The sequence below is a fragment of the Mus musculus genome, chromosome 15, assembly GCF_000001635.26.
Source record: "Mus musculus strain C57BL/6J chromosome 15, GRCm38.p6 C57BL/6J".
NCBI lineage: Eukaryota > Metazoa > Chordata > Mammalia > Rodentia > Muridae > Mus > Mus musculus.
In genome coordinates this window covers 25,792,060-25,816,226 of record NC_000081.6, presented here as the reverse complement: position 1 = coordinate 25,816,226, position 24,167 = coordinate 25,792,060, and the positions used below count along the sequence as shown (strand labels likewise).

The following is a 24,167-nucleotide window of genomic DNA, read 5'->3' as shown; positions in this document are numbered from 1 at the left end:
GAGGATTCTGAGGGGCAGCTTTAGAAAAAACAATGCCTGGGTATCATGCCACCCAAGGTAGTGATAAGCAAACACAAGGAAAGCAGTCTTCTGTGACAGACTGACTCGGGGGTCACTTAGGTAAATACCCTCCAGCTGGCTTATGTGATGGGCCTATTTCCAGTGTTTTGAAGAATGAGTGATTTCCATACTGACTTCCATATTGGTTTATATCCCACCAGGAGTGTACAAAGGTTCCTGCAGAGTCATGCTGGGTCATGGCAGGGAAGGTGTGACACGATTCTTGCCACTGGGACAAAGGCAGGCATAGGCCTCCACCAGTGTTGATTGTTGCTATGGGTGCTAAGGCTTCCTTGTATGTATATATACGTGTGTGTGTGTGTGTGTGTGTGTGTGTGTGTGTATTTTACTTATGTTCCTCCTTCGGAGGTATGTCCTGTCAAAGTTAATGACTCCATGACAATCAGAGACAGAGTGAGTCCAGGAGGTAAGAGTGTGGGTAATGTCTCAGCAAAATGCTAGAAAAATGTGATCTTCCGGACATCCGTTAAGGCTGTGGGAAAGAACTCTGAAAACGTGAGTTCAAGAATATATCTAATTTCTCAACTATGCTAAATATAAGGATGCAATGTATAAGGAGCCTCACAGATCTAAAGGAACAAAAGCAGCTGCACTATGAACCAGCGTGTCAGGAAGATACTAAGGAAGGGCATAGAGATCTAGGGGGTGGTAATCGAAGGGCAATATTCTACCTAGCTAAGTTTTTTGTTTATGTTTATAAAAGCAGGTTGATTCCTGAGTTCAAGGTCAACCTGGGAACAGATCTTAAGTTTGGGCCCAGGCATGGTAATTTCAGGGTTATCTTATTGTCTGTGCTTGCTATTTCTAAGAATCAAGGAGCCAGCTGAGTAGTGGTGGCACACGCCTTTAGTCCCAACACTTAGGAGGCAAAAGCAGGTGGACTTCTGAGTTCAAGGCCAGCATGGTCTACAGAGTGAGTTTCAGGACAGCCAGGGCTACACAGAGAAACCCGTCTTGACCCCCCACCCCCACCCAAAAAAAGGAATCAAGGGGCCAGGTTCTTGGGATTCTGATTCACGGTATAATCAAAAGGGAGCCTGGGGTAATGACTGGATTGATATGTAAGTAAAAAAACTGAACTTTTGATCTGCAAGAGATGAGTGATCCAGAGAGTTTTTAGAATAGCAAGGGAAAGCCATCTTAAAAAAGCAGAACACAGGCCTCCAGCTTGGACAATTCAACTTTCAGTTGTTTGTCCCAGACATTCAACTGACACCCTCTTCTCCCAGGATCCCCACCTCAAAGATGAGGCTGGTTCTTGGCAGGTTCCTTTGAATCCTCACCTGCATTTGTTCTCATAATGGCTGGCTGTGATTCTGACTGGGGTGAGATGGAATGGAAAAGCAGTTTATTTGCATTTCTCATGTTTACAGACCACTTGTATTTCCTTGAGAACCATCTGGTCGTTTTTATTAGCCATTTGATTGAGTTGTTTGCTTTCAGTGTGCTTAGCTCTCTGGGTTCTTTGTATAGTCCAGATATTACGCCTCTGTACAGCTGAAGCTCTCTCCCGCCTTAGAGGTTTTACCAGATTAAGGTACCCAGCAATAGAGGATGAATAAAGAAAAAATATTTTTTTAACACAATGACTTTGTCTTTCACTCATAAAGAATGAAATTATGTCATCTGAGGAAAAATGGACAACTTGATATAGTGAGAATTTTGGTTTCTTTAAAAAAAAGTTATTTATGTGTGTGTGTGTATGTATGTATATATGTATGTATGTATGTATGTATGTATGTTTTTGTTTTAATCCCAGGTGTGGAATAAAAGGCAGCTTCACAGCAGGTGATTATGATTTGCCTCCTGCACTAGCAGGGGTGTGGTTTTGCCAGCTGCAGATAATTTAATTCTGGGGATTATGAAGAGGGTCTAAAGGGGGGAGTTCCAAGATGGCTGGTGCTGTCTGCCCTGTCACATTTGTGAGTTGCTGTATATTCGGACAATGAAGATTACACTTACCCCTAGGAACCTGACAATGTCCCTAATCAGAAGGAAGTAGCCTAAGTAGGTTATTTTCCCCTTTCCCTCTAATCTTCTTTCTCTCCTACCAAGTATTGGGGGATTGGAAGGGATTAGGGTGGAATAAGGGTTAGAAAGAAGGTAGAGGTATAAGAACCCAACAAAATAGCTGAAAAGAAAAGCAGCAACTGGAGGTAATCTTAAGTGACTTAAATTAAGTCAGCTGCAGAAAAATATTACTTGCATAGACTCATAAAATCTTACACATGCAGATGACATGAAAGGAAAGGCTATCTGAAGGAAATAATGGGAACATTCTATCTAATGGAGACAGATAGAAGAACAAGAAGGGGCTGGTGGCTAAATAGGGAGGAGATGGGCTCAGAGCACATTTTATAAGAAAGGTCCCATGTAACTCAGTACAATACAACTTTTTAAAAATCTAAAAATAAATATGTAAAAGTCAGACCCCTCACATGGTTATTTAAAACTACTCAAGGAAAGCAAACACAGCATATTAATATCTTTTATTGTCAGACTTTGTGAGCCAAGAGACACTGCTTCCACGTAACTGTCCGTAAGGGATAAGGCCAAAGTAACTTTGCTTTGTGAGCAGACTCGTTTGGCCCACCTTTATATATTTTTTTCCCATATAAAAATAAAAGTCCAAGTCCAGATTCTTTTTTCTTCTGGTTACAACCGCTGTTACTTACAGGTGCTGTGTTCAGGCCACCTGTAGGAACCAGGGACAAAACAACGTGTGAATTCCATTAAAGCCTCAGCGTTTGTGTTGGAGGTCCCTTAGAGGTTTGCTTGAGGGGTACAGAGTTTGGGAATGCAGCAGCTCCCCCCTCCCCCACATTCGACATGGTTATATCTGCAATCTAGCCAGAGTGATAACACAAGTTACCCTTCAAAGAAGACCAAAACAAAACAAAAAAAATTTTTTAACTTAACTTTTAGAATGAAAAAAAGACTCCAAAATGACTTCATATCATTCTAAAAACACTGGAGCCAGCAGTTTAAGAGTGGTTTATAAATACAGTTATCTCTCTGGGCTGTAGACCTGTTAGTAATACAGCAGTCACAGGTCGCCGCCCTAGCTACATGTAAAACGAAACCGAGTCCAAAAAAAATGTTTCTTTCCAAAAAATACAGCAAAGACAGGAACGTCCAGGATCCGGGTCTGTTAATAAAGCCACCTCGAGACTAGAACTCTGAACTAGGAAAATATACAGACTGTTTACAACATTGCACATCCTCTTTCCCTTTGTGTTTAATGCTCACAGGACAATGATTAAAGTGTTGAGTGTGTGAACACATGCATGCGCGGGCAAGCACAGACAGTTGAAACAAAGCAAAAAAAAAACCAAAAAAACAAAAAACAAAAAAACAAAAAAACCCCAAAAACGTTAATACATGTTCGTAAGGAAGGCTGCCAGCAGCACTCCGACAACACACTGTCCCCCTCTGCTGTCTCCCTGCCTCGCCCCGCCCCCTCAGCTCCCCTCATTTGCAGGAAATCAGGCTGGGGAGGTTAGTGCACAATCAGTGGATCCATGCCCCGCCTCCAAGCTCTGCAAACCCCACCGGGAGGTGAAAGCGCTCCCCCTCAGTAGCACAGTTAAGGTCGATTAGGGTCCACTCTGCAAGTTTAAGGCACTTCTGGCTGCTTTGGTGGCCGTGTGGTTTTCTCCCCTTTCTTTTTTTCTTTAAGGCAAGTTCTCATCTAGGATTTTTAACTAAAGCTTAAGAGATTGTGCAGACTGTTAAAGGTTGACAGCTTAATACGTGATCTCTGAGGCTGATCGGGTGAAGGGAGCCCCCGGGACTCCTCCCTCTGACGACCGGTTATCAGAAGCCTGGACAGCTGAGTTTCCAAAGCTGGGTCAGGACCAGGCGCTGGCCCAGGCAAAGAGTGGCACGTTCACATCGGCAAGACACGTGGGCTTGGCTCGTCTTCACCTGGAGCTGCCCTGGCTGCTCACAGAGCGTGTGGTGCTATAGCGCTTCTTCACAATCATGCTGATATACGCTTTCATGAGCTTGGCCACATCCACCACCTGCCGGGGGGAGCAGAACCCACATGTGGTCACCAGTCTCTACCAGGTTTGAGAACCCAGCTAAGCAGACATCCTCTGACTGCCCTCCACGTATGAGATGGTAGCTTCCTACCCTAAGTCCAGGTCCAGACTCACAGGGAACCTGGAGTCGAGCAGAGTGGACCATCCCTAGCTTGGAAGAAAGTGAACTGGAGCCGTTCTAAATAAAGGGTGCACCACCTGGTGGCTCTTGCGTGGAAAGCAGTGACTTTATTTGATGCATGTTTTCTAACTTTGCAAACTAGTATGCCACTCGTACACCAGAGCTGGTACCATTGGGGTTCCAATGGCTATCCTCAGTTAAAACGGTGGTGACATCTAGAGTCCTTTATAAGCCTTTATAGGCCACAGCAGCTGATTCCAGGTCCATTCATCTGGACGCAGCTGAAGCAGCAGGGAGCCTGGTGGGTGGGGTTAGATCTATGGCAATGCCCCCAGATGCCCACTACAAACCAGCCACTCTCCTGAGCTAGGTAGGATGGTCAACTGGCATCTTCTAAGGATGCCTGTAGTACTGCTCTCAGCCTGGACTATACAAAGGCATCTTCCAGGCTTCTATTTCCTCTTCTGCCTTTCTCATCTCGCCCGGCCCATACTGATGTTACTAGAGCCACTAGCTGTAATGTCTCACACGATCCTAGATTTCATGGTAGGTTCTTACCTTCCGTGGGATTCAACTAAGTGTCACAGCCCATCGCTGGAGCCTTGAACCCTTTCTTCTCTCTGTATATTTTCCCTGTCAATCCACTAAGCTCCATCATTCACCTTCCTGCCCCCCCAGCACCCCAAATGCCCCCTTGCCCACCACCATCCCCTGGAACCACTCTTTCCTGGTAGCAATCCTTGAGCTGGCCTCAATTGGCTTCTTTTATTATTACACTTGCGTAGTTGGGCGTCCCTAGCTCATACATTCAGTGACTTTTCTGAATGTGATCTTGTGATCCAGAATCAACTATGGCCAGATGGGGGAAGGCCCCTCGGCTCCCTCCTGCTCTGTGGATGCCTCTGGAGTAGTCTTGTTTTTATCATTTCATGTGTGAGTGTTTCACTTGCATGTATATTTGTACACCACGTGTAACTGGTACCTGAAGAGGTCAGAAGATAGTTGGGAACCTTATCTGGGTGCTGGGAATTAAACTAGGGTTCTCTACAAAAGCAACAAGGGCTCTTAACTGCCGAGCCATCTCTGCAGCCTCTGACTACTGTGGTTCCTTGCCACAGTCACCTCCTGTCTGCAGGGTGTCATGGCCAACAATGTTCTTTCTCACGGTATCCTTTCCTTCTCTTCCTTTCCTGACCCACTTGCAAAAGAAACGGATCTATGTGCTCAACAGGTGGGACTGGGCAAATCTGGAGCCATCCAACTTTGGCTTTAGAAGAGGGGGGGCCCACCATACTGTTCCCCATACAAGAAATCTGGAGTGAGTTGTTCATATGGAGAGACTTGGTCACCAGCATCCAGGTTGAGGCATTGTTCTCCTCTTCTCCTGAGATGGAGTGAATCCTGCCTGCCCCCCCCCCCGCCTCTTACCTCACTCGTCTCAAAGAGCAGCTCCCGCTCGTCAACTACGATCTTGTACGTGTTGGCCAGCGGTGCCCCGAACGAGAGGATGTGCTCATACTGGAAGACTTCTAACGGTTTGCCCTCTCCACGCTTGTAGACAGACACGGCGTCTGCGCTGACGCCCAGCCAGAGCTCCTGGGGGAAGCCGCCTTCTTTGCACTGTGGAGACAGGAGAGTCAGTGTGAGCAACCGTTGGATGAGGATGGTCAGCACACACCCAAGAAGCCACAAGGCCAGTGCTCGGCAGGTTATACTGACTGAAGGTACCACTGCAGCGTCTAAGCAGGGGGAGAGGTACCTCGGCGCACATCCTGGTTGACTTCTGACTGGGTAGCTGATTTTAGGCTTCTTAGAAAACACATGGGTAAAGGCTTATGTCTTGTTTGGTTTGTCTCTTTTCATAACACCTCATCTCCATCTTGAATTAGCTATTATTCAATTAGTCACCTGCATCAGCCAAACAGACCAAATAACACACAGGCTGGGCAAGCAATGTAACAACATCCCAGCCACAGAGTAAGCCAGGCCTGCTCTCCTTTCTGTTTTTAGGCCTGGCCCCATCCTGTCTGGGCTGGTTTATCTAGAATCAGAGGGGTAATTCTCCCAATCGCTACGCCTTGGCTTCTCTCCACAAGAGGAGGCGGCAATGACCTGATAGATGTTCAGTGTAAACACACTTCTGGCCTGACTGCAGACTCGCTTGTATGGAGCAATGGGAGGAAACCAAGAGCCTGTGTAGGGAAGAGCAACCCAGGAATGCTGGGAACCAGAGAACAGACGGGTGCTGTAAGTTAGGTGCACTGAACGGCACATGTATAGGGCACAAAGTGCCTCATTTATATTTATACCTCAGAGCAGTGGCTCTCAACCTTCCTAATGCTGCGACCCTTTGATACACTTAGTGTTCTGGTGACCCTCAACCACATAATTATTTTGGTTGCTGCTTCATAGCTGTAGTAACAGCTATGAATTGTAATGTAACTATCTGAGGGGGGGGGGGGGGGACTTGACACCACAGGCTGAGAACCGCTGCCTCAGAACAAACATAACCATACCAACCTACCTACCACACCCAGCCCAGCAGCCTCCCAGAAGCAATTAAAGTATCTCGGAATAAGAGCTTTAGATTTTTATAAAGCTTCGATGTAAAGTCATCAGAGATCGTGTTAAGTGGCTGCAGCCGTAAGGAATCTAGCAGCTCCTCTGTGAAGGTGCTGGGAAACTTGTCAGGAGGGAACGACTCACTGGCTTACGCAGTGTGGCTGGCTGAGGCCTTGTGGTCTCTGGCACTGACTAAACCCTCCACATCTGCAAAGAAAACACACAAGGAAGATGGCCTGACTTGACACGCAGGCCTGTCTGACGAGTATTGCTCTGTTCTATACGACCAGGAAAACTTCCTTCCAGTCAGCGGTCTTAAATAAAGACATAAGGACATTCATGCTGGCCTGGGGCAGTGGCTAAACAGCAGCAATGAAACCAGGATTCCACTCTCCAAGGTGCCGTTCCTTCATAGTAGGTCATCACGAGGAATGGAGAAGGACATGCTAGCTCAGCACTTCTGCGCTGCCAGCTACAATCCGCAATGTTCTGAAGTCTGAAACGTTATAAGTGCTGACTTGAGGAAGAAAATATTTAGATGGAGACGCGGGGCGTAGCTCAGGGCTAAAGTTCTTGCCTCTTTGCACCAGAGCCTGGGTTGAATACCCAGAATGCACATCAGGAAAAGTCAATCCCTCTTTTGCAGAGTTGCACTGCACTGCCTGGCGGTGTTGGCACACACCTCTAATCCCAGCAGGGGCAGGTGACTCTGAGTTCCGGGACAGCATTTGGGAAGTGGACGAAAGGGGTTCAGACCACCTTCAAATACAGAGTAGGTCTGAAGCCAGCTGAACCCAATGTTAATCTAGATCAAGAGCAACAGAAATCAAGCCAACCAGCCAACCAGCCACACACATGGAGGTCATCCTACTGGCGACTCCATTATAGAAATATTTGCTACAAAGGAACAGAAAATAAACCTTTGAGGAGGGCCGCAATATGGTTCAGTGGGTTAAGGTGCTTGTCTCCAATCCTGACCACTTCAGTTCAGTGACCTTTGCCCTCTTCCAGATGTCACACACACACAGGTAAAAACAAAAACTACCGAAGAAAACACAACAAAAAAACAAAACAAAACCCGTGTGGGACACGAGGATGCTCGTGGTGAGACTCAGAAGGCACAGAGCCAAGTGGTCCCTCTGTCCCTTTGTGTGACCCCAGGGAGGTTCAGGTTCTGAGACAGTTTGGTCCGGACTGTACAGCACCTGCCTGTTCAACCGGTTCTCACCTCCACATCAAAGAGTGTTGATCCATAACCAGGCCACTCCTTGATCAGGGCCATATACTTGGCCATGGCTTGTTCCTGGTTCATCCCCTGCAGTTTCTTCCACTTGTCAATGATGCTGGTGCGAGCCGAGCAGACTTCCTCCTTGATCCACATGTCCAGCATCTGCTCCTCCTCCGCCTTCTGCCGAACCACCGACCCGGTCCGGAAGCTCCGCCGCAGCGTGCCCTCCAGGAAGCTGGTCCGTCTCTTCTCGAGGCGCTCGTACGGGGTGAAGGTTTTGGTCGACTGACTAATGCGAGCTCTGAGTCTCTGCACAGAGTAAACCTCCTCGAGGGGTGGGATGGAGGTGTGCGGGGTATAGTCGCCCTGCAGATACTGCAGTCTCAGGGCAGCCAGCACTTGGAGGCTTTCCTCAGGGGCTGGGTGGTGGCCATGGATGACGGCTTCGTGGGCCTAAAGGAGGTGACAGACAGCAAATATGTCAGGAAACCTCTACTCATGCCATGCAGACTGTATCCCAGCCTCCCTTTTAAGCTTAAATTCCTCCCCCGCAAAGCACCCACCTACCCCCACGTTTCCACTTGGATTTCTCCTAGCAAAGCACGGCCTGCCGCTTCCAAGCCAAATTCCTCCCCTTCATGGGTGTCATCCAACCCTGGAGTGGCTTTTACTCCTATGGTCTCTTGGCAGTGATACTTTTTTTAAATTCACTTTACATCCTGATTGCTGTCCCCCTCCCAGTCCCCCCTCTACTCCCCCTCCCCTTCTCCTCTGAGAGAGTGGAGGTGCCCTGCCTGAGTATCCCCTGACTCTGGCACATCAAGTGTCTTGGCAGTGGTGTTCAAACCGAGTGCTCATTCCACAGTGAGTGGTTAGCTTTTCCTTGCTGGTAAGTCTGCTACCGCACCTAATCCTACAGACTTTAGCAGTTTATTTATTTGCTGCAGTAATGGGCTTCTCTCTCTTGTCTCTGACAAAGGAAAAGAATCTGTCTCTTGGAGTTCCTTTTACCTGTTCAAACATAAACGCAAACTCCACGCTGTCTTTTGGCATGCTGTCGGTGTCCAGGAAGCAATAAAGTTTGAAGTAGAATTTCCATGGCGCGTCCCCGGCTTCTGACGTGGCAGCTAGCCTACAGGCAGAAGCCACAAAAGTCTCAGAGCAAAACCAGAAATGGGCCATGGTAACCCACAGAGGGCTGATTTCACACAGCGTACTCTGAAGATGAAGCTGTCCTACCATATGATGGGACAAAGAGGTGACACAAGGGGTCGTCACACAAACAAAATAGCAAGGCAGTCCTTGTCAGATCTCCTGGGTAGTTTAACCAGAGGGAAAGTGCATTGTTCCAGCCAGGTTCCACTTTAGGGTAGATAATAAAGAGAAAGCTTTCAAGCAAAGAGGGCCAACAGGTGGCAGAGAGGAAAAGGTAAATAGATTAACAAGGGTAAAATATAAACTAACGCAAACACACGTGTTCTCCAGGCGTTTTGAAGGGGAGGAACTTACTTTTCAAACTTTGCCAGGACGTCAGCTACGATGGTCCGGCTTTCGATGGCCTTGTCCACCTGTCCGTTGTACTCAAACAAGGCAAACATGTTCCTGCTGTCCTCCATGGCGAGCCCTCGGATCAGCTTCTCCACCACCTGGAAGACACATCAGGGGCTCTCAGCTCAGACGCTGCTGCCGCCATGCGCTTTACATGCATACGACGTCATCTGTCGGAGGGAGAGGCTGGTGTGGCAGGGTCCACACAGCCCTCTGAGACTGCTGCCCCGGAGCCTGAGCATGTACTGGCTTGCTCTTACTGTCTTGATAAATTCAGCTTTGACTTTCTTCTTCCCTCCCCTCCCCGGGGCGTGGGGGGAGGGGCAGGGGAGAGGAGGACCACTAACTTACGGTTTTCTTTTTTTGCAAAGCCTCAGTAGTTGGAAAAATAAATGAAACCCCTAAGTCCCATCTTTTATCCGATATATTGATAAGCCTTGAGAAACAGTGGCGATTTCTAATGATGAGTCACTTCAAAAGGCTCCTAAGGCTTAATTAGCAACGCCACCATCATTCCAAGCTTTTGTTGGGCTTGATTTAAGAGGTCAGGGGAAAATGTGCTCTTCTGATGTGGTATTCTCCACATTCTCATGGCAGGCACAGAGAGACACCTGGTGGCCGAAGAGACTCGACACACCCTTCTCACAGGGTTTCCCCATTGCAGATCTAGACACGTTCAAGATGGGGGAGATTACGTCTGAGGGACACTGGCTTAGGTGGAGCTTTGCATTTGCACGTAACTCAACTTTTACCTCTACTGTGTGTGTGTGTGTGTGTGTGTGTGCGTGCGCTTGGCTGCTGGCTGTACTGACTTCCTTGCTTGTTGAGCGGATACACTGAGCATAAACACACATTCAGGTACCACAGGCGTATGGGCCAGTGTGCAACAAGCACAAGGCGATTGACTGTCGGCATTCCCTACCTCCCCGGCTGTGGTGTGGGAGTTGATGGTGATCTTGCAGGAGCCTCCGCCATGGCAATACACTGTGGACGTCATTTCCTGCCGGTGGATCAGAGCTTCGATTTCATCTCGGGAAGGCACAAACTCTCTGCATTTGGTTTTCTTAAGGGATTCGTAGATAAAGAGGGCGTACTTCTCCATCTCGGTTCCTGGGAACTGTTCCCGTATCCTGGGAGACAAAGGTGACTGTGAACTGGAGATAGACACAGGCTGGCCAGAGGGAGCTGGGATGTGGGGAGGGTTCAGCAGCAGAGGCTGGGAGGCTGCCCCCTTGTGGTGACAGGAGTGAATGGCAGTGTCTTTCTGGTTAGGTCCAGCTTTAGTTCAGACATGGAAAAAGTAAAGAACCTACGTTGCGGGTAGTCCGCTGCCAGTTTTTTTTTTTTTTTATGTGGCACCGCTAATAACCAAAATTATAATGCCTTGGGCCATGGCCTTGAATTCAAAAAGATCTGCCTGCATCTGCCTCCTGCTGGGATTAAATGTGTGCACGCCATGCCTACACCTGGCCTTTCTTTGTTAATGTAGGGGTTCACGATGTACTCTATCTAGGCTGGCCTTGAACTCTCGTTCCTCCTGCCTCAGTGAGGAGATTACCAAAACAAGACACCGTGTCCAGCTTTAAATGTTGTTTGCCACAGTTGAGCAAAATGAGACTTGTTAGCTGCCTTTGCCACACACAGAACAATGAGATTAGACAGACTACTCAGAGATTCACCTACGTAGCCATTTTTTTACCTAAAAGTATTCCATAACCTCACGCTGTCAACCTCAGAATAAAATCTGATAAGAACTAAGTCAGTTCACACACACACACACACACACACACACACACACACAATCAAAGTTGGGGTTTTCTATAGAGAGAGTAATTAAATGTACCCAGCATGAATACATTAGTGGCTTGATTCTTCATTCGGCTTAAAGGGCAAGAGGACATCTAAGTCATACACACTTGCTTGAGGGGCCCTGTGGGTCGGGCTGGAGAGCCCTGTCGCAGCGTTTGATGTCGCAATGGTGGATTATACCTCTGTAAGCTCTGCCCAGCTTCTTTCAAAAGTGCCCCCTGGCCTAGTGCTCTACCTTTTCAGGTGGAACTTGAGGTATTTGAGGATCCCGCGGCTCGGCAGGAAGGTGCAGCTGAGGCAGGTCAGGATCTGCCAGCTGTAAAGGTTGCCCACGCTGCCGGGATGGGGCACCTTGTTGGTCTGTTTGATGAGCTGACAATACAGTTCATCCCGCAGAGGCCGCAGGTCGTGCCCGGTCTGCAGGATGCCCTGGATGATAGGGATGGGGTCGGACATGGACTCCAGTTGTTGGAGAGAATTGAATATCTTGATGGCTTCGTCCTGAAGGGTCGTGTAGCCTTTGTCTTTCAGCACTAGGGAAAGAAAGCCAACCGAAATCACTGGAGGGGCTGGAAGAAGTTATGACAGGCGCAGGAGACTAAAGGAAGGGATGGGGGTGGGGACAAGCAGCCACTTCTAAGGAATGTCCGCGCAGAGGCGAGCGAGCTGCACTGCTCTGTTAAGACAGCTGAGGTTTTAGTACAGAACCTGCTTGATTAAAACCTGAACTATAGTTGGACAGCTCTCTTGCTTAAGACGTGATACTGTCTAGGACCTATGTACCTTGACTAAAAATGACAGGTTACATCTCCTGTCAATCCATTAGAACTTGAGAATACTGTCAGGCAAAACTGCAATGAATCCTCTACAGACCGTAGCCTTGCCTCACGCGTCTCGGATGTGCTGCGTACCTCCCGCAAGCTGCCGCTGCTGACACCATGCTACGAAGCCACTTCATAATGAAGGAATGAACATATAGACAACTCACTGGATGGTGTATTGACAGTTAAAGACAGAAGGGCTGGATAGGCACACCTTCCTACCACAGTCCAACAGGCACTGTATACTCACTCTAAGGATTGCCCTGAATTCATGGAGAAGCACTCTCTAATGTCTCAACCTTCCTAGCCCTAATGCTGCTTCTTTAATACACTTCCTCCTGCTGTGCTGACCCCAACCACACAATTACTTCACGGCTACTTCCTAACTGTAACTTTGCTTCCGCTATGAATTGTTAAGTATCTGATACGCACGATACCCAATACGCGAACCCCCAGCAGGGTCGTGACTCAGGTTGATAAACCGCTGCCTTACATCTGTACTTGAGCATGTTTTACCGTCTCTTTCCTGTCTGGAATGACTTAGAGACTCTCTGAGGTAGCACTGCTTCCACGTTAGAACAAAGTTACGAGGCTCTGAGGATCCTGGGGGCTTTCTGAACTCACGGTTGAGATTTATGTCCCCATAGGGAAGAGGCAGGAGCGGGGAGTGCAGCGGGTGATGCGTGTAGCGAAGGATCGGGTTCCGCTTGTAAATCTGCTCCACCACGTCAGAGTTGAGGCAGTTCTCCTACAAAGCAAAGCAGCCATTGAAAGAAAGCAAGGAGGCGGACTGTGACGAGCACCTACTCTTAGAGAGCGAATCCCACCATGCCTCCACACACAGAACATCTTTCACAAAGTCCAGGAAATCCAGCGGTGACCATTTCCAGCCAAAGAGAATCAATCCAACCTGGATTTAAGCACGGACCCCAGAAGTATGTGACACAGTTCAGTGTCTGTCTCAAGTGTTCCAAGTCTCCTCACGTTATTAAAACCCCCCATCCCTGTAGCTACTCACACGTCTACTGAACAAATTAATCTTCATGATTTGCCATCAATCGTGGGATCTCCAAGTATAGTTCACTTTAAAATACATTTTGATAGACTTTATATTTTGAGTCTTAGGCAGATCTAGGGTAGCCTTAGAACTCATGACAGTCCTGCTCAGTCGGCCAACTGTTGGGATTATAGACATGCAGCGCCATAGACTGGCTTTAATTATTAATTTTTTTGACACTTCTTTTAAAGACTTCCTTTTTAGTTCTGTGTATATGTGTGGTGTCTGTGGAGGCCAGAAGAGAGAGCAGCATAGTATTCTTTGGAACCAGAGCTAGAAGTGGCTAGGAACTCCCTGACATGGGTCTGGGGACTGAACACTGGCTCTCTACAACGGGCGCGAGCACTGTTCTTCAATGCTCGGCCTCATGGCTCTTCTGAACTTGGAAATGACACACCTCACACCCACAGGGACACGTCCCCCTTAGGCCCCTCTGCCGAGAATTTAAGATCTTTGGACAGAATCCTATCCTGTGTTGACGCTCGTCACATGCTACTGGGATGCCACGGAGGCAGCCACATCACTAAACAAACAGCAGGGTTGGGCACAGGCACTGATTCATTCTTCCAGGGAAATGTCATTTCCAGTAGGAAATCTTTCCAACAACACTCGCTGGAGGCTGGCAGAAAAGCGATGGTTTAAATCTTCTAGTTAATTGGGGTAACTTGTCTCATTTCTGAAGACACAGTCTTTTATATTTGGAAAAACTATTTATTCTCTGAATGTCTGAATTTGCAATTAGAGAATAAAAATAGATGGCACAGCTTTGATAAAAATGTGTGGCTTGACATGGAAAAAAAAACCTGCCTCCTCTCTCAAAAGGAAGCTTAGAAAAATATCTTTATTGCTAAAAATGAGATTATTTGTATCTAGGGCCCTGGGTTCCACAGGAAGCTTGGTTGTGTACTGGGGATTAAGAATTTGCTGTAGCTTGGTCTCAAATTTCTAGAAAACATACCACATTGGAAACCCCTGGGTTTGGGTAGGAAATTCCAACCTTGGCTCTATCAGACCACCAGGGGTCTCCAGCTTCACCGGGGTCCACAGCACCATGAGGGAGGTTTGTGGCAGCTGGCGGCTAATCATCGGTGCTTTCAACCAACAAACATTGACTGAACAATTAAACTTACAAGCAGGGAACTGAAATTTTACGAAATCAATGAGATTTGTTGTTTCTGGCGATCTGGAGGTAGCTGTCAGGGATCCCAAGTGTTCTAGCACAATCTGGGCTCTCTGTTTCCTTTCAGGTGGTGGAGACTGAACCATACCCAGGGCCTTGCCCATAACAGCAAGCACTCTACCACTGAGCTATATCCCCAGCGCCCAATCTGGGCTCTTTGTAAATCTACTTCTGGGACCTAAGAACAGAATATTGAGAAGGGAATCACCATGACTTCTGAGAGGTCTCCAACTGGGGCAGAGGTGACTCTGGGATGGTTTAAGCAGTCCCTACCCAGTTCACACACAATCTTCTGTCTATGCATAGTGTGCCAAACTCTAACACCTCTATGGAGATGGAACATCTGTAATGTAAGATTTCACGAAACACCTCACTTAGACTCTGAACTGAAAAATCACCAGGCATTGGTGGAAGCCAGGCAGGAGAAACACTGGCTGGCATCTGTAACAGCAAGGGAAGGGACCACAAGGAACTCCTGGGCTTCTCTTCCCACCTTAATATCTTGGATCAGCTGCTGGGTGGGCGTGTCGATTGGAGCCTTGGTGTCAGTCACATTCTGGATGGCGCTGGACCACCTAGTCGCCTCGTTCAGTAGTTTCGTGTAGAGTCGGTAACAGTGTTTGCGCCCATACACGGTGACATTCCAGTAGCCTGCAAGGCAGCGCAGCACACTTACGTCAGCCACACCCTCTGGGGCCAAGGCTTAAGTCACAAGGCTTGTGATTTAAGTCAGTAAATGCTAGAACTCTACTCATGCTTTATCGGGCACTAGGTATCCGGTGACAAACAGAAAACACTGTGAAGTTTATAGTCAAAAGGAGGGGACATACTAAAACAAGGAGGTCCATCTCTCTAAGGAACACCGGGTGCAGCTAATGCCCTGATCTAGGATGGGCACAGGAAAGAAAAAGTGCAGCACATCCTGAAATCCCTCCCACCTCCGGTCTCTCCTCTTCCCTTCCTCAGCCCTACCCCTCAGTGAAGACCGATGCTGGAGGGTCTGTACGCTCAGACGTGATGTCTGTACACTCAGACAGCACGCTCATCTGACACAAATGGAATAACTGTATTTTTTAAAAAGTCCTATATCGCTGGGTGTGGTGGTGCACGCCTTTAATCCCAGCACTTGGGAGGCAGAGGCAGGCGGATTTCTGAGTTCAAGGCCAGCCTGGTCTACAAAGTGAGTTCCAGGACAGCCAGGGCTATACAGAGAAACTCTGTCTCGAAAAAAAACCCAAACCAAACCAACCTACCTATACAGCAGTTTCTTATGCACTAGGCTAAAATCTGATGATTCTAAGGTCTATTTTTTTGTCTTTTGTTGTTGTTGTTCTTATCTGCATCTCTGAAATCAAATCTTCACTATAGCTTTAAATACTAAGTCTTTAGAACCACGCACTGCCAGCCTCAGGAGGTAGATCAAAAAGAGTATTTCTTTTCGAATGGAGGAAGCCAAAATACATCTTATTCCCTCACCGGAGCAAGCCCGGCCTCTGAGATTTGTCACCCTTTATTTTCAGCCAGGGGGCCTCCTGTACCTGTCTCTTTGAATATCTTCTCGTCTGGGGGCACAACGGAGCACAGGCTGTTGAGGACCAGAGTGCCCAGTTTCAGAGCGTTCTTCTCTGAGCTCTTGTAGTAGTCCAGGGAATTGTGCGTCAGCACGAACCACCGTTTCTTCAGTTTCAGGGAGGACATCTTCGGACTGTTCTTCACTTCCTTATGCAGCCACCCTGGAAAGGAAGGGCCAAGCGTCAGCTGGAAGACTGTGACGAGGAGCTGGGGGATATAGATCAGTGGGAGAGTGCTTCCAGGGCAAACTTGAGGCTACGGGACCCAACCCTAGCACAGAAAAACGTAAGCCAAAACCTAACTGTCACGGCACCTTTCACGTCTGTAAAACATGAATATGTGCTGCACGTTTGCCTACGGGGCTAGAAAATGGCTGTGATCACTGCTTTTTTTTTTTCCCCAAACTCCTCTGTCCAAATAACTTGGAGAGACTGTTTAAGGCTGAAGGGATGGCTCTCACATACTGCTTGCTTTGTAAGCGTGGGAGCCTGACTTGGCGTCCCAGCAACCCTCTAAGGAACCTGGCACAGTGCTGTCCTCAGCAGGAGGATTCCGTGGACCCCAGTGACCCCAAGTTTAGACGCATGGGTGGGCTCCAGGCTTAGAGCCCCTGACGTAAGAAGACAATGGGATATGGCTGGCAGTCACCTCTGACGATGAACTCCTGGCCCTCCACCCTGGTGTCCCCCTTGGATCTCTGCAGCAGGGTTATCCAGTGGTGCATCTCCTCTGGGGTGTCCGCGTTACAGTGCAGCACCCGGTTGGCTGTGATGATCACAAATGAGTTGGGTCTGAGAGAGGAGACGGGATGAGAGAGGAATTAGCTCTGAGACCCAGGGTGGGCATCACCTGTCTGCAGCCAGGCTTCACAGCCTTGTCCCTGGCAGCCCAGGGCTCCCCGGAGACACTGGAATGCTATTTATATTTCACATTACAGCAAACCTTGCTCATATTTCTGTGGCAATAATTTTATGTGTCATTAACCTTTACACTTGGAGCAACACATTCATCCCAAAAATGCCTGAGAGGGGAACCATTCCATCCGCAAGACTTTCCAGAAGGAACTAGTCCCCGGAAGGCAAATAAGGTAACCATGGGGATTTTTTTTTTTTTTAAATGCACCTCCAAACTCATTTCTTCCTAACTCTGGATATAGCTTTGGATAATATTGCTATGAGTTGCGAATGAAATACCAGACAGTGGTAACAGAGAAGGATTAGCAAGTAGGTGTCAGTGGAACATGTTATACCCTTGATTGTCCCCGGTACTAAAAGCTACTGTGTCCACATTTTCAAAGGCACTCAGCAAGGGCTCATTTCCCAGATGGGGATAAAGTGATAATGGAAAGTTACTTTGCCCTGAAGCTCCTGTCTGTCAGTGTTCAGAACCCTTCAAGGGACTGTGTGCATACTGGTTCCTTATCTACCCACTGTCTATCTTATCTATCTAATACTGACTGGGAACTCTCTTGTGAGCTTTCAAATGTTCCCTGTAGCAAAGAAAGCAAAGGCTAAGTGGGCTACCTGTCTGTAGCCAGAGGTCCCTTAACAACTGGGGCTGAGCCAGGAGGTGGTGGCATATGCTTTTAATCCCAGCACTCAGGAGGCAGAGACAGTCGTGTTTCTGTGAGTCTGAGGTGAGGCTGGTCTACAAAGCCAGTTCCAGGACAGGCAGGGATACACAGAGAAACCTTGTCTTGAAAAACCTAACCAAGGGCTGGAGAGATGGCTCAGTGGTTAAGAGCACTGACTATTCTTTCAGAGGTCCAGAGTCCAATTCCCAGCAACCACGTGGTGGCTCACAACCATCTGTAATGGGATCTGATGCTCTCTTCTGGTGTGTCTGAAGAATGATAGTGTAGTGTATTCACATACATAAAATAAATAAATAAATCTTTAAAAAAAAAGAAAAAGAAATAAAAACCAAACCAAGCCAAATCAAACCACAAAAACCAAACCAAAACAAACAAAAAACTGTAGCTGAGAAGGAAGAAAGGTGAGAAAAACCAAATAGTATAATGCAAAGGTATGGCCAGGCTGGGGCAGAGAGTTTGTGAAAAGAAGCAGGCTCAGTGAGGGAGAACTTAGGTAAGCACAGCATCTGGACCCTGGTGACTGACAGCACAGGTGTTAAATGGTGTTGGCTGACAGAGACAAAGGCTTCCCATCCCCCAGCAGCCCCAGAGTACATAACGGGGAGGACCCTGGAGCTCTTACTTTGCCTAGCAGACTTTAAAAAAATATTACTATTACTTATTATAAGGCTTACCACACTCTTATTTACCTCTGGCTATCTTAGCAATGGCAAAAGTCAGTTTTAATTTGGACTCTGCCCCTCGGACAACTGAGTCAGCCAAGGACTGACTCAAAAACGGACAGACAACAAAGGTATCTGACGATGCTTTGCCCTTTAGGTCAAAGTAGAAATGTCAAGGACAGGGCTCATGCTTGTATTTATATTTATTATATCTATCTGCCATGACACTATCATCAGGTCATTATTAATTTTTAAGGAAAGGAAATGCTATAGGCTCCCTATGCTGGAATACCATTTTCCTAAACAGCCATTTTCTTGCTATAAGAATTCCAAGACAGTCAGATGTGGTGGTTCACACACTGGGTCCTAGAACTTGAGAGGCGGAGACAGGAGAAGACTGTCCAAACTTTGACACCAGTCTGGACGAACGTAGTCTCAAAAAATAAAACACAAGAAGAAAAGCTATCCCAAGCAGATCGTCCACACAGAAACCACCCCCTTCTGCTTTGCAGCGTTTGCAAATGGATGGTTAAAGTCTGGCTTCTCATTTACCTTAGCAAGCCAAAGTCAGCCTGCTAGAGGACGTTAGATGAGGTGGTTGCCAGGGCTTCATACATAGCCTAGAGAAGGGGGCAGTGGCAAGGCCAGAGGCCACCATGTTCTCTCTTTGAAGTGCCATATTGGAGCTTACCTATCAGGGCTGTCAGAGGCGCATACAGAATCAATCAGCCCGACATCCAGTGTGCCCTGCAAAGGGACAAAAAGGACAGAAAGGGTGACGAAGGAGCCAGAAGAGCATGACCTCACACGGCATCACCGGACTGTAATTGCTTAAGAGAAGTTCCCTCCCTTTAATAGAGTTCTGGCAGTCTCTAGTGAACTCCTTAAAACACTTTATAAATTCGGGGGCTGGAGAGATGGCTCAGCAGTTAAGATCACTTCCAGAGGTCCTGAGTTCAATTCCTAGCAACCATCTGTAATGACATCTGATGCTCTCTTCTGGTCAGTTACAGTGTACTCACATACATAAAATAAAAAGAAATAAATCTTAAGAAAACAACAACAACCACACACACACACCAAAACAAACAAACAACCCCATAAATTTATCAGGCAGTCCCTCTTGCTCTTAAAACATTTTTACTAATGACTAGCCATCAACTAATGATTAGCTTTTTAATAGTGTAAATTTATTGATTTATGCTATAACCCTTTATTAATTTAACAAATATTCTGCAAGGGGACATTTGATTTTAAAGTTTTCTGGGGGCTGGGAAGAAACAATAACTCGGCAGTTACAAGAGTATACCACTCTTACAGTGGACCTGAATTTAGTTTCCAGTTCCAACACTAGGTGGCTGACAATCTCCTGGAATCCCAGCTCCAGGGGGATCTGACGCCCTCTTGTGTTCTCTGAGGGTAACTGCAACACACATGCACATACCAACCCTCTTAAACATAATTACAAATGAAAACAAAGCGTTTTTAAAAAATTAATTTTACATATTGCATACACACACACACACATATATATGCAAGATATATGCAGTAACTTCCTGTGTGCCCAGAATATGCCAAAAACTCCATTATTCACAATTCATGTGATTCTTCAAAATATAAGTTTTCTGGTACTTCTATAATTTTAAAAATTGTGATTATTTTTAAAAGGTTTTAGGTAGAAGATGTGAAATGTAGCAGAACTCATGTGTAATTTGATTTTTCTGTACGGATTTTTTTAAAGATTCATTTATTTATTATATGTAAGTACACTGTAGCTGTAAGCATACTCCAGAAGAGGGTGTCATCAGATCTTGTTACGGATGGTTGTGAGCCACCATGTGGTTGCTGGAATTTGAACTCAGGACCTTCGGAAGAGCAGTCAGTGCTCATAACTGCTGAGCCATCTCTCCAGCACCTCTATAGAGATATTAAGCAGAATTTAAGACTTTGGACAGCCGGACAGTGGTGGTGCATGCCTTTAATCCCGGCACTTGGGAGGCAGAGGCAGGTGGATTTCTGAGTTCGAGGCCAGCCTGGTCTACAGAGTGAGTTCCAGGACAGCCAGAGCTACACAGAGAAACCCTGTCTTGAAAAACCAGAAAAAGAAAAAACAACAACAACAACAAAACCCGACTTTGGACAGCCGACCTCCACCCACCCGTCACTCACCACAGCATTCTGGGGGTTTGCCTGCTCATCATGCATTTCTCTGATCTCCTGGTCTGTGGACGAGTGGACCTGACTCAGCACGCTGAACCATTGGCTGTGGACAGAGAGGACAACAGTCACGGGTGGCCAAGTTCGGAGTGGCCAAACCATGCTCTCCATTTTTCCTGCCCAGGACCCCGCCTCTGAGCTGCTCTGCTGCCAATGTGCCTGTTTCTCACACGCAAGTTGGTGCACATACTATCATAAGCACAGTCTAAAAAACAAAACACAACAACAACAAACCAGCCCAACTACCGTTAGCAGGATGTACTGTCACATAAAGCACCCGCCCTGGCCGGCACTCAGACCTCACTGAGTGCTACTGAGGAGACACCCATGCAAGGAAAGAAAAGCAACACTAGAGGGGTCAGGAACCCCTCAGACCCATGGCTTGACGTCTGTCTGTCCACTCAGGCTCATTGGGGTTTCCATGGCTGGCCAGGACCCCACACAAGTGAATAAAACCACAGGGGAGGTGGAAATCAAAACAGGTGTCTAAATCAAAAGCAGGAAATTACTGTGATCAAAATTCTTCCATTTTTATTTCAACTGGGTTTTCACTTCCAGAGCATCGTAATGAGAAAGATGGATGGAGAAAAGCAAAGTAGAATAAAAGTCCCACAAGAAGCGGGAACCTGAGATGAACAGAAAGAAAATAACCTGGAACATACATATTTACATGCATGCATGCATACATACATACATACATACATACATACAGTGTTGATTACAAAACACACCAGGGACCAGAGAAGCCAAGGTACCCTTTCCTGTCCAGGCTTGTCTTAGGTCCTATGTCGCTATGCAGTGGAATAATTAAGTGAACAGCTGACATCCTCACATAACGCTAGGCGTATAAATTACTTTCAGCAAAAACTAAACCTCCTTCCTAAGATTCCTGATGGAGCAAATGCTTGAGAATACTCAACACTGTGGACTCGGGGAGCAAACAAAGCCGGGGACATCCTCATCTGCCTGTGGTCATCCTTCTTGGCCAACCAGAGGCACCCTGTAGTCATGACCCTGTCACGTCAAAAAAATGTCCCTAAACCAAACACTGCAACATAGCACAATTCAAGACGTATGCCGAATGAATCACATACATGCACATGCACACAAATACAAAGAACAAAATTGCTTGGCTTTCATTCCTATTGATACTCCTACAACTTAGGCATTTCGTATGAATCATGTATAATTTTAAAATGTATAAAGGGATTCATTTTTTTAATGTGTTCCACTTGTCAGGGGAAACCGGTTTGGCTAAAAACCTCCCAAATGTTAAATTTAGCAGGTCCATTATGGCACAAACAGACAGAGCAACCGCCAGATGCCAGGCCTGTAATTCAGCTGAGGATTCGTGGGCAGTCTCTGGACCACAGAAAGCCACGTGTGGTCTCTAGGAGTCCCAGACAGAATGTTGGGGCTGTAATTTCAGGTCTGCTTGTTTTCCCAGTTTGTGCTATAATTTATGAGTCCAGCCAGGGCTTTAGTCTGTTCCCATGGGAAGAATCGCTTTCTGGCGTTTTGACCTTTCGTGTTGCTGCTGTGGTGTTAGATCAACTTAAAGGCACTGGAATGGCAGGCAGGAGGGAGAAAGCCAGGAGCATGACGGATCGACAGCAATCTCTGATGACTTCTGGGCAGGACACTGAACAGCACAGGACACTTGCTGTCATCCCCAGAGACTACCACCTAGTACTGGCTCAGGGCAGGTAACAACTGCCTCCCACCATGAGCCAAGAATGGACAGGACACTCCACTGTGTCCTAGACTCTACGTCACTGAAGAGCAAATGTCATTTTTCCCTCCCTTTGTCTCATCCCTGTGCTCAAAGCTCCAAAGACAGGCGGCTTACAACAGCCAGCGAGTGACTCCAGAGACTTGAGCCTCTTTGGACAGAAAAGCAGGAGGGTGTGTCTACTCCACAGGACTGAGCCTATATACTATTCCTGTGTGTGCCTTTTCTGTCACTCGGTCTACACAGTATAAATAATGACACCTACCCCACAGGACTGACTGGGAACCAAATGAGTTAACTCTATCTAGAATACGGCTAATGTTAGATAATGTTAGCTTGTCCACTGAGTCCTCCAAGGCAGAGACTTTCAGATCCTCTGCATGCCACAGTTCTATTATTCATTAAGCAGAGGACGTCTAAGGCAACAACGGACTGTTCCTTATGTCTTTGTACAAATTCTTCACCTCTATAGCTCAGAAACATCCACAGAGAAGGGTTTCTGTCTGATCCGGTGCTATTTGAGGCTGTGACATTGCTGTGTTTGAACACATCTGCTAGTGCGAGATTCCTTAAGGGACAAGACGTACATCTCCTATGCCTCTTTAACCGTCCCGATAGAAAGCCCAACTGAAAACCTAAAATCCCATTCAAAGGCAACAGAATAAACAGTGTCTGCATGGGGCTCATGCCTGAACTCCAGGGGAGCGGGGAGGACGTGGTGAGACAGCAGCCCATGCCCAGACCCCTCACCTGGCATCTTCGGGGGACTCCGCGATGAGATGGAAGGTCCTGTCGGCCAGGATGATGTCGATCCCGTTCTCTTTGCTTGTGTTGTCTATGATCTCCCTGCAAGACACAAAGGCAGAGTGGAAATCAAGAGTGCAAAACTCCTACGGAAAGCTGAGAAAGGCAGCCTTACCAAATGACCACGTGGGGAGTGTTCCTTTAGAAATTATATACCGTGCCTCATCACCCCCCGCCCCCAGTTAGAAGCGATTTCTGAGATTCCTAGGAGGTCCCCGAGACTAAGATAGTAGTGGATATTGCATCACATACGCATGTGTGTGGTGCGTGTGATATGGTTCCCATACAGTGTAGAGCGTGCCGTGCCTGGCTCAGAACACCTGAGACCAAGGGTTTTATACTTCAGAACAGGACCTAAGTCTAAACATGGGATGCATTTATTTCTCATCCACACATAGCCTGAAGGCATTTGTCTTGTGTGAAGCAGAAGGTACACTGTGGGGCTATACTCCAGCTTCCTGAATGCAGTTCTAGACAGTGATTTCCACATGCCTGGAGTTTGACTGTAACCAGTCATGTGAGGTTGGAGAGGAATTCCCCACTTGGGGCATCCTAGCAGCACTCAAAGCCTGGAAAGTTCTAGATTTTGGATTTTCAGATTGGGACATACAACCCGTGCACGCATCTGAACTGTAAAGCTTACTTTACAATCAGACGCAGCAAGGGTGAACAACAACAACAACACAGAATAACTATAACACCCACCACCACCACCATCACCACCACACACACACACAAAGTTAGGTGACCATTCTATTTTCTCTCTAAAAAATTAATCATTAATAAAAATAATTAATAATAATAAATAAATAATAAAATAATTTTTCTAACAGGGGTTTTTTGACCACATATAACTGAAATCATAAACATGAATGAAATGAAGGGTTGCTCTCCAGAGGACCTCCAGGGGGCACCAGACTCCCCCTGTGCTCGCAATAGTGCCTCTGCAGTGGGCTTAGGGATGGGGTGGGGGGGGAGGAAGGTGTCAGGGTGTTTCCCTGATGACTCTTTGCACAGTGGACACCCCATGTCTGACTCTGCTCAGAGTCCAACAAAGCCTTCCTCTGCCCTCTGCCTGGCACACAATAGGAGGAAACCCAGGAAGCAGCGTGGTCCCGTGTGAGCTCCTTCCC

At 47.1% G+C, this 24,167-nt stretch overlaps 1 protein-coding gene across 7 annotated transcripts in view; it reads right to left on the bottom strand.

The window, feature by feature from the left end:
- Positions 1–2,553: 2,553 nt before the first annotated feature.
- Myo10 (myosin X) overlaps positions 2,554–24,167 on the bottom strand; it is a 191,124-nt gene continuing 169,510 nt past the window's right edge. For 4 of the 7 annotated variants that reach the window (XM_030248368.1, XM_030248369.1, XM_006520025.4 and 1 more), the window contains 14 exons: positions 22,981–23,076; positions 20,451–20,544; positions 18,973–19,028; positions 16,674–16,816; positions 15,992–16,186; positions 14,947–15,104; positions 12,841–12,964; positions 11,631–11,928; positions 10,509–10,716; positions 9,548–9,684; positions 9,050–9,170; positions 8,039–8,491; positions 5,677–5,868; positions 2,554–4,106 (listed from right to left, as the gene is read on the bottom strand). In XM_030248368.1, coding sequence (XP_030104228.1) covers positions 4,005–4,106; positions 5,677–5,868; positions 8,039–8,491; positions 9,050–9,170; positions 9,548–9,684; positions 10,509–10,716; positions 11,631–11,928; positions 12,841–12,964; positions 14,947–15,104; positions 15,992–16,186; positions 16,674–16,816; positions 18,973–19,028; positions 20,451–20,544; positions 22,981–23,076 — 2,377 coding nt within the window. In that variant the 3' untranslated portion in view covers positions 2,554–4,004. The remainder of the gene's footprint in view (positions 4,107–5,676; positions 5,869–8,038; positions 8,492–9,049; positions 9,171–9,547; positions 9,685–10,508; positions 10,717–11,630; positions 11,929–12,840; positions 12,965–14,946; positions 15,105–15,991; positions 16,187–16,673; positions 16,817–18,972; positions 19,029–20,450; positions 20,545–22,980; positions 23,077–24,167) is intronic. The other 3 variants (NM_019472.2, NM_001353142.1, NM_001353141.1) reach the window with 2 other exon arrangements.